General features: G+C 36.9%; 1 protein-coding gene across 3 annotated transcripts in view; it reads right to left on the bottom strand.

Moving 5' to 3' along the window:
* Positions 1-722: 722 nt before the first annotated feature.
* CPNE3 (copine 3) overlaps positions 723-9,852 on the bottom strand; it is a 48,390-nt gene continuing 39,260 nt past the window's right edge. For all 3 annotated transcript variants that reach the window (XM_043601318.1, XM_043601320.1, XM_043601319.1), the window contains 3 exons: positions 7,190-7,323; positions 5,845-6,081; positions 723-3,820 (listed from right to left, as the gene is read on the bottom strand). In XM_043601318.1, coding sequence (XP_043457253.1) covers positions 3,710-3,820; positions 5,845-6,081; positions 7,190-7,323 — 482 coding nt within the window. In that variant the 3' untranslated portion in view covers positions 723-3,709. The remainder of the gene's footprint in view (positions 3,821-5,844; positions 6,082-7,189; positions 7,324-9,852) is intronic.

Genomic DNA, 9,852 nt, shown 5'->3' with positions numbered 1-9,852 from the left:
CCAACCACTCCATTTTATCTCTCCTCCCTCCTACCACTTTCCCACCCACACTTTATACTTCAGCACACCTTAAGTTCTTTCCATTCCTAAAAGTCTAAATTTGCTGTTGACCTAACCCCATATAAATGCTTTTAACCCTCTTCACCCAGCTAACGTTAGCTGGTCTTAGCTTAAACGGCACATCCTCAGGGAACTGCTCTTTGCCAGATGGACGGGTCAAGTCTCCTGCTACAATATGTTACATCATACACTGATTTCATGTTTCTGTAATTACTCATTTAATGTTTTCTCTCTCCCCCGGTCCATTATTTCTATGAAGGCAGCAGCTGCAGCCCCTAGGTCACCACTGTATCCCCAAGGCCCTCCCCGATGACTGCAACATAACAGAAGCAATTAAAACAAAAAACAAAAAACAAAAAACGAAAAAGTAAGGTGGGTATACTGCCCTGCTTAACACAACTGATTCAATGTGAGCACCATATTGTTTAGGCCATCCAGCTATAAGCTGAGAACCTATCCCTTGCACCCAGAAATGTATCTTCAATGCATTCATTATATTTTAAATGAATAACTCCTATAAAATAATAAAAAGCCCCAAACTGCTCAGTGCAGCAATACATGAATACAGGCCACCCTAAATACTATATTCACTTTATTTCTAATTTTTCTACTGGTTTTCATAACAATTTGGAGAAAGAATAAATGAAAACAAGGCACCATTATTGAATCACATCAAGAAATAACTTTATCCAAAGGGAATTCAAATGGAAGATATATTTAACATGAATTCATACATTGGTAACTTATACACTTGTTATCAAGTACAACATCATTAAAGCACAAGATAGTCTCTTGCCAATCATAACCAAACCTCTGGCTTCCCTTATGTGTCACTCCCATGACTATCAACTGCACACAGAAAGAGACTAGAAGAAATTTATTGAAGATGGTTTTCCTGGAAATTTATAAAATGAAAAAGGCAAAATATGTCAAATAAAGCATAAACAGCAATGGGGCCCAGAACTTTTTCTGGAAAGGGTGCCTAAGGCACTACCAAAATGAACAGTTGTAAATTCCTGATCTGACTTTGAAATTTTATGATCTTAAAAATTTCAATTCAAAGCACAAGGTGACATAACCATGCTAATTGGTATATATTATTTTCTCAGTGCAGGCATATGTGAGAAATATTACGTTTGCCCAGGGCACTGTCACCCCAATACGTGTTTGTAAGACAGATGATCATATGAGACGGGAAAGTCAACTTGGTTATTTTTTTTAATGCATTTTAAGAACTGGTGACAGTGCAGTGCATGGTGGCACAATAGGGAAAAGGACTATTTTTATACAAAACAATATTAAATCAGTATGTGATGAGGCGAAATGGTGAAATAGTAAGAATTTTACCAAATGATAATTTAGAAACTGTAAATGCTTTTATTCAGAACTGCAAAAAGGCATCAATTATCCTCATTTGCTGGAATCATAGTTCCTATGAATAATAGCATCTACTCATGAACCTGATCAAGAATGAATTTTTAAAAAGTAATTTAAAAATTGGAATGATTCTGGTTAAAACCAGCATATAAAATTATGAAGACCAAATCAGACAGTGGTGACAGAAGTACCAGTATTTGGCTAATGAAAACAATGAATGCTCACGACCAGTGGTTCCCAGGTGCCCAGTGCTGGTGACTCAGGGCTGCCAGCAGCTGGTTAAGGGGAGGGAGGAGGAGGACCAGTGAGAGGGACCCTGGACCCTGCTCCAGCGTAGAGAAGCTCCACTTCTATCTGTTTCACCATACATTGAGGATGTGTGTATATCATTTTTTTTTAAGGCTTCAAAAAAAAATCCTGAAAACCATAGCAATATATATATGCTGTTTCCAAGCACACAAAGAGAACTGAAATCAGGACATCTGAGACAACAAAGGCTCCAAACTACTGGAAGAATTATCAGTTTTTTTCTCACTTAACTAATGCTAAAATGATTTGTCAACTGAGATATGCCATAGAGTAACAGCCTATTAGTTAGGCACCTTCAAGTTAACAGCACATATGCAGACACTAGCTAGCTAAGTGGGAAGGCAGGAACTGCTCGCGTGAGTTAGGCAACCACAAGCACAAGCAGGTCTCCTCTTAGCCTGACCTTGACAACATGCGACTTCTGAGAAGCCAAAGTTCTTCATGGCTGAGAGCTCATCTCCCTTCGACATTTCAGAGAACGAGAGATATGAGCTGTGATGCAAGTTTCAGTAAGAAGGAAAGGCATGTCAGCAAGGCACCGGGTGCATCCACTTAAGGATATATGATAAACACACAATTTTTAACACTAAATTGTTAGAGATGATTGGCCAACATATGAATATGCATAGTACTTGGCACACAGGTCCTTTAATAAAATATTACTGAATCTATTCTGAAAATGCCTGAATATGTTCTAAAGGGTAAAAAACAGAAAAAAATAATTCTACTCTAAAAAAAAAGCACGTAAAGTCCACCCTATCCTAATGCAGCAGCAGTGGGAAATTTTTTTTTAAGATACAACACGTTTTATGCTGAATACATACATTCTGGACTTAGGAAATAACACATTATTAAAATGCAAAATTTGATTTTGATTAATACATGACCACTATCATGAGTTTAAAAATCAGACTAAAATGTTACTAAAAAAAACGGAGCAAATGTCTAAATGAATCTGTACAAATGTACAAATCAATGTACGAGATCCTGGCAAGGAAAATATAAAAATTGTCCTTTTTTAATAACTAAAGTATTTCATTAGTTAAAAGGGAATGGAATTCTGAATTTCCTCTTATATGTTTGGTCCTCATAGCTTCCATGGACAAAGCAGTCCTAACCATTTTAGCAAATTCCAATTAAAATACTCTAATAATGTTGAATCTAGGATAAACTATTATCTATGCAAATACAGAATCTTGAATGTCCCACATAGTAAAAGGTCGAATCTGACCATGTTTACAGTATTCCACAATAGAAATAAAAGATCCAGAAGGGCAAATAAAAATGGCTTACTTACATGAGGTTCCTTTTACCTACTGATTGTACATTTTAAGAATTGAATATGTACCTTCCCTTCGAATGATTCAGTATTATTTATGAAGTCCTAAGTGAATGCATACTGTTTTGTAAACTGCAATGTCTAAACTGCAGCAATTTTGAGGCAAAAGTGAATGAAGTTTTATCCCATGGAAAAGCATTGAATATAGTTATAGGAACAAATTCAATATCATGTAATTTAAGAAGTTCTTGTCATCAGGTATGGACATTGGTTTATAAAACATATACTGCCTAGAACAAAGTACAGCAACCTGTAAATCACATCCTAGCAATTTTCCATTCTTTCTAGGGACAAACATTCAAAAAACAGCATTTTCACAATATGTAAATAAACAACCACAACCACCAAATCAGCTCTTCTCACGCGAGTTTCTAATCCTGATAGTGTCACTGCAAGTCACTAGCAATCACAGCACTGATTGAGCAGAGATTAACTTAGCACTTTCCTCCAAAAAAAGTATAAGAAGAATGCTTTAAATAGATATAATCCATAGAGACTAGGTTTACATCATAAATGCTAGGGATGAAAAGCATGTAAAATAACAGATTCATGATTTCAAGTGGGAGAGGAATCCATTGCTCCATACAGCACAAAAGAATTCTGCTCCTGCGGCCATGGCTCCTTTCATTTCTTAGCTGGGTTCTTGGGAGGAAGGAGTTTGTATGTGTTGAAGTAGCCCACCACCTGCTGGGGGATCTCTGCTAAGACACACTGAGCAAGCGCTTCTTTTGGAGCCTTATGAAAAACAAAATCAAAGTGACTTTATTAGTAACAAAATTTGTACTGGCATTTTGATAACAGTCTAGGAATACCTCACCAGTCAGTAAGAAACAGTAATTCCCAATTCCTAGGCCTGTATCTTGTCTTAGGAATGGTCTATGAAGCATGGAATAAGCTAAGTAACTAATGGTACTTAGGAGTGTTTTATTACCCCCACTAACATTTATCAAGTCCTTTTTGGTGCCAACATTTTGGCATTTGACAATTTTTTTTTGTTCCTTAGCTTTTAAAGATTTTTTTTTTCAACGTTTATTTATTTTTGGGACAGAGAGAGACAGAGCACGAACGGGGGAGGGGCAGAGAGAGAGGGAGACACAGAATCGGAAACAGGCTCCAGGCTCCGAGCCATCAGCCCAGAGCCTGACGCGGGGCTCAAACTCACGGACCGCGAGATCGTGACCTGGCTGAAGTCGGACGCTTAACCGACTGCGCCACCCAGGCGCCCCTGTTCCTTAGCTTTTAAATGTGGGTCTTTCATTTACTTAGTGTTAATTTTTTTAACTTTATATTTTGAAATACAGATTCATAGGAAGTTGCAAAAATAATACAGAGAGTATTCACCCAGTTTCTTCCAAAGGTAATATCTTATATAACTATAGTGTAATATCAAAACCAGGAAACTAGTAATGCTACATTTCACAGACCTTACTCAGATTTTACCAGTTTTATTTTACATGTGTTCATTTCCATGTGTGTTTGCATTATTCTGTGTAATTTTATCATCTGGGTAGATCTGTATAACCATAACCACAATAGAGATACACAATGGTTTTGGGTGCCTCGGGGGCTCAGGTCATGATCTCATGGATCGTGAGTTCAAATCCTACATCTGGTGAAATCGAGCCCTGCTTGGGGTGAGCTCCTGTCCAGCTTCGGGTGAATCCCACTTCTCTCCATCTTTCTTTCTCTCTCTCTCTCTCTCCCCCCTCCCCCGGTAGTATTCTCTCTCTCCTTCTCTCTCGCCCCTCGTTCACTTGCACCCTCTCTCTATAAAAAAAAACAAAACAACAAAAAAAAAAGATACACAACAGTTTCATCACCACAAGGATCCCTAACATTACTGCTTTTAATCACCTCTCCCTACACTGATACACTGGCTGGTGGGAATGTAAAAGAGCATAGTTTCTTTCATAATTAAACATGCAGTAATCATACAACCCAGGAACTGCACTTCTGGGTATTTATCCCAGAGAAATAAAAACTCATGTTCACACAAACACCTGTACATGAATGTTTATAGCATGTTGGCATATAATAGACAAAATTTAGAAACAATTAAAGATGTCCTTCAATGAGTGAATGGTTAAATAAACCAGTATACCTATACCATGGAATACACCTCAACGATCAAAATAAACACAAGCAACAACAATGCAGAATACTATGCTGAGTGAAAAAAAGCCAATCCCAACATTTCTATAACATTCTTGAAATGACAAAATTATAGAAACGGAGAACAGATTAGTGGTTGCCAGGGGTTAAGGCAGGGTGGAGGTGCAAGGGAAGTGGGTGCGGCTCTAAAAGGGCCACAAGAGGGGTCCCACAGGTGATGGGCCTTGTTTACATCAATGTCTACATCCCAGCTGTGATTCTGTGCTGCAGTTTTACAAGACGTTACCACTGGAGTAAACTGGGTAAAACAGGGTCCTGAGAGATTTTCATCAAGTCAACTTCCAGTTTGACAAATTCATCATATACTTGTACAGAATTTTTCTGTTGTTACATACATAGGTAAAGATAAAATAGATCTTAAAACATTCACAGCAACACCACTTATAACAATTTATCATATAGACTGCAAGAAACACACAAGTACACAACTTGAAGCAAAACTGCTGAATCTAATCAGCACTCTTCAAACCAAAAATCCACACATCCTCTAACCCCAGACTTCCACTCAACCACTTGGTTATGGATTGGTGAAGGTCTGTGGTCAAACTCCTTAGTGTATATGAAGAATAAGGAGGAGTGGTACTCACATTCTGGAACTGTCTGAAAGGCACAAACTGGACGATATCTCGGATGGCTACCTCGCCTGATGGGGACCGCAGACTTCCACCGTCACCATCCAGAAACTCCATGGCACTGAAGTCAGCACCTCCCACTCCAACAATGATGATGGACATAGGAAGCTTGGCAGCATTAACTATAGCTTGTCTGGTCTCATCAAGGTCTGTTATCACACCATCAGTAATGATTAAGAGCACAAAATATTGCTGCCAAAAAAGAAAATTATATCCACTGAGCACAGGAGCTCCCAAACAATAAAAGCAACAGTTAAAAACATCTCCAGCTTGATGAGTCTTTCAGTCTCTTTCTTATTCATTTTCCTTTCCAGTCTCTACCTAGGATACCATCTACATAAAATATTCTAAGACTCTCTAATGACAAGGAAATTTATTTATACAAAAATTGCAGGTTCATTAAAAATGCAACAGACCACAAAATACAGTTGGTATAAATATACAGAAGCAAGACATCTAAATGTCAGACATTAACTTTTAGTGAGCATTGGAATAAACACTTTGATGTAACATAAGTATTAAATATGTTAAAGTATCGATCAAGAGAGTAAGTGGCAACTCTGTTTCTAAAAGGTCAAATATGAAAGAAGCAGAATTGTTTATCAAACTAAAGTGCACTTTTTGAAAAATGGATATGGTTTGGGGAGGAATCTTTCTCTCAATACTGTCATCTCTGATAAACATTTTTAGAGAATGGTAAAATGTTACATAAAGTTGTTACCCCATCTTTCGGATCATTTAAGTCTAGAATGGAAATAAGTTTTATAACAGAGCAATCACGTGCTAAGTGTTCACTCTGCCCCAGGCACTGTGCACTTTATATGAATTATATTATTTCACTTTTCAGCAGTTGTATGAGGTAGTTATCCCTGCCTTACTTTTGGGTATAAAAAACTATGAAACCAAGAGAGATTTGGTATCAAAATCCAACAGATAATGGTTGTCTAATTCAGACCCTTTTAGGACAGTAAGTAATTTTTCATCACTAACTGAAACAGTAAATTTCCTCAAGCCTTAATTTGTTAAGTCTACCTTTGAAAAGGTAGGTATTAGCCATTTCTTTTTAGTAGAACCTATCTAAGAAAATTAATTCAAATGGAATAGAAAAGACTCATGAGTATAAGGGTTATTTTTTTGTTGTCCTGCTTTTAATGATCACTAATTTAAAAATAACAGATGTTACTCCGAAACCAAGGACAGCTATCTTACTATTTCATGCTCTTTGTATCTTGATGGATCTCGGCACCAAAGGCAACTACCAACCCATATTCTCCCTGTCCCCTGGCACTACGATACTTACAGAAGCTGTCTGTTGTTGTGTTGCTGCAGCAGCAAACCTGGCCACATGATTTATGATTGGAGAAAAATTAGTTGGTCCATAGAGTTTTATCTGAGGAAGGCAGGCCCGATATGCCTCTACAATGCCTTGGATTCCTAGGCCAAGAAAAGCAGTATTAAAAATTGTCAAGCACAATTTAATTGTTCATTGTTCACTACACCTGTTAATTTAATTAATATACACGTATAATTATATATATGTATATATATATGTATATATATATATACACACACTATATTGCTTTAAATAGTTAAAAATTCTATATTCAAGAGTTTCTCTTCAGCCATATATTACAAAACTTCATAGTTATGCTCTATTGCAAAAACCTAAATGCTTCCCTCCTCCAACCAAAGGCATTTATTTTCATCGCAGCCAAATTATTCATTAATCTATAGTAGGACTGTTATATTGCTTAATTTTTGTTGTTTTAGGACTAAGACTCTAATGAAAAAAGAATGAAAAAGGTGCTGTATCATACAACTGACGATAAGGCATAAGTAAAAGTTATTGATTAAAATGGAAAAACTTTTGGATAGATGGCCAAAGATTCTCTGGACTCAGACGGCTATAATCCTAATGTTAATTCTAGTCAAGGGTTTATTCAGTAACTTAAAGATTAAGCATGGTATGATAAACTGTATAGTTCTAAAAACTCATTTCCACCTTGTGTATTACATTTTGCTGCAGAAATACTAATGTGTTTGTTGATGCAGTACCGCCCAGGCCTGCCGAGATGTTGCATAGTAGAAGACGGGGCAGGGCCATTTGACTAGCTTTGACCACGCATGTAGATGGACATGACATTCATGTCTAAGTAGATATTTTAAGAACCACTGCCTATTTTCACCAGCAATCTTGCTTTTTCCTTCTGCAAAGAGAGCAGAACATCTCAGTCAAGGTTCTGAGTCCCAGAAAGAGAAGAAATAACGAGCAGACTAGCCACATGTAAAGGGATATATAAAGTGAGCAAGAAATAAACTATTTTTATTATAAATTACTGAGAGATTGGTTATTATAACAGCACAACTTAGTGGAATTTGAATGGCATTCCTGGTAAAAACACTCCTGATGAAGTTTTAATGTGACATACATGCCTGTTGAATCTACCCCTAACATTAGAGTGTCAAGGATGCAGGTAAGATACTAGCAATCCTCAAGAAATTCCCCCACTATACTTGTTGAGATCATTAAGGAAATCTGCCTGAAAAAATTTTACATGTAAACTAAAACAGGTGTCTTGCTTTAAACATGTCCAACAGGGGGTGCCTGGGTGGCTCAGTCAGTTAAACCTCCGACGTTGGCTCAGGTCATGATCTCATGGCTCATGAGTTCAAGCTCTGCATTGGGGTCTGTGCTGACAGCTCAGAGCCTGGAGCCTGCTTCAGATTCTGTGTCTCCCTCTCTCTCTGCCCCTCCCCTGCTCGCACTCTCTCTCTCTCCCTCTCTGTCAAAAAAATAATAAATAATTTTTAAAAGTTCTATTAAAAATGTCCAACAGAACAGAGATCAACAAGGAAAAGAAGTATATACTTGATTTAAAAACTTCACAAGACCAGTGCTCTCCTCTTAACATTTAAGAGTTCTAATTAGCTCCTATTAGTCACTTTGAAGTTAGGAATAAGTCTCATGAACATCCTTTGAGAAAGTGACTAATTCATATGTACAGGTGATTTTACATGCACAAGGTGAAGCTGTAACTAGTGGTCAGTCAGTTCAGTGCTAACAAAAATAATATTAACATAGGCCAGCAGCAGGATCTTACTGCAATGATACATGCTATAGAAAATTTGAGTCCTCACAGAAATAATACTCTTTTTCATTTTTATCATTTCAGTTTGCTTTTCAATCTGAAGATATATAAGCTGTTAATTACATTTCTTCACAAATATCCATTGCCTTCAGTTCCTCCACTAAAATTAAATTATGCCAAAATCCTTCCTTTGCATTAAAGGAACAAGCAAGACACATTATTTCTGGGCACCTAAGTTCAATGATTAATCAAGAAAAGGGAATTCAACTCCCTTGCTTTAAAATAAGGCGTATTTTTTTTCAGTACAGTATGTCCTCTGTCTAAAACCAAATGGATTATTTTTTTCAGACTATAAACCAAAAATAGAAAAGCTATGCTTGGTGACAGCCCAAAGATGGGCTCATTTTACTCAGAGTAAATGAACTTCTAAAATGAACTTTCACATGATGTAAGTCATCCATATTTATTGGCAAGAAATAAAACCTAATTAACACCAAATTCCAAAAATTGTTCCAATTTCATCATAAGCATGAAACACAGTTCTTAACAAGAATTGCTATTCCCGATTTCAAATGACTAGGGATAAAAAGGTCACAACCAGCCACTGAAAGTACATCAAAGAAACACTGAATTAGTATGGAAAATGTGTCCTAGAAAAAAACAAGAAAACCCTAATACAAACTGTTCCCAACAAAATGTTCATGCTCTTCTGCTCTATGAATATTGTTCATGAAAACTGAAGATAAGGAAAGAACGCCCTCTTCTGTTAGAAATCTAAATATTCTGTAATTGTCAAAAGGACCCTTTGCAGAAAATTAGCTTATTGGCTACAATTTTATGCTTCTTTCCCTACCTCCTTTTCCTCCTACAAACA

This window comes from Prionailurus bengalensis, chromosome F2, assembly GCF_016509475.1.
Source record: "Prionailurus bengalensis isolate Pbe53 chromosome F2, Fcat_Pben_1.1_paternal_pri, whole genome shotgun sequence".
Classification (NCBI taxonomy): Eukaryota; Metazoa; Chordata; class Mammalia; order Carnivora; family Felidae; genus Prionailurus; species Prionailurus bengalensis.
Note: the sequence above shows the minus strand (reverse complement) of the source record. Positions and strands in the feature narration are given on the sequence as shown.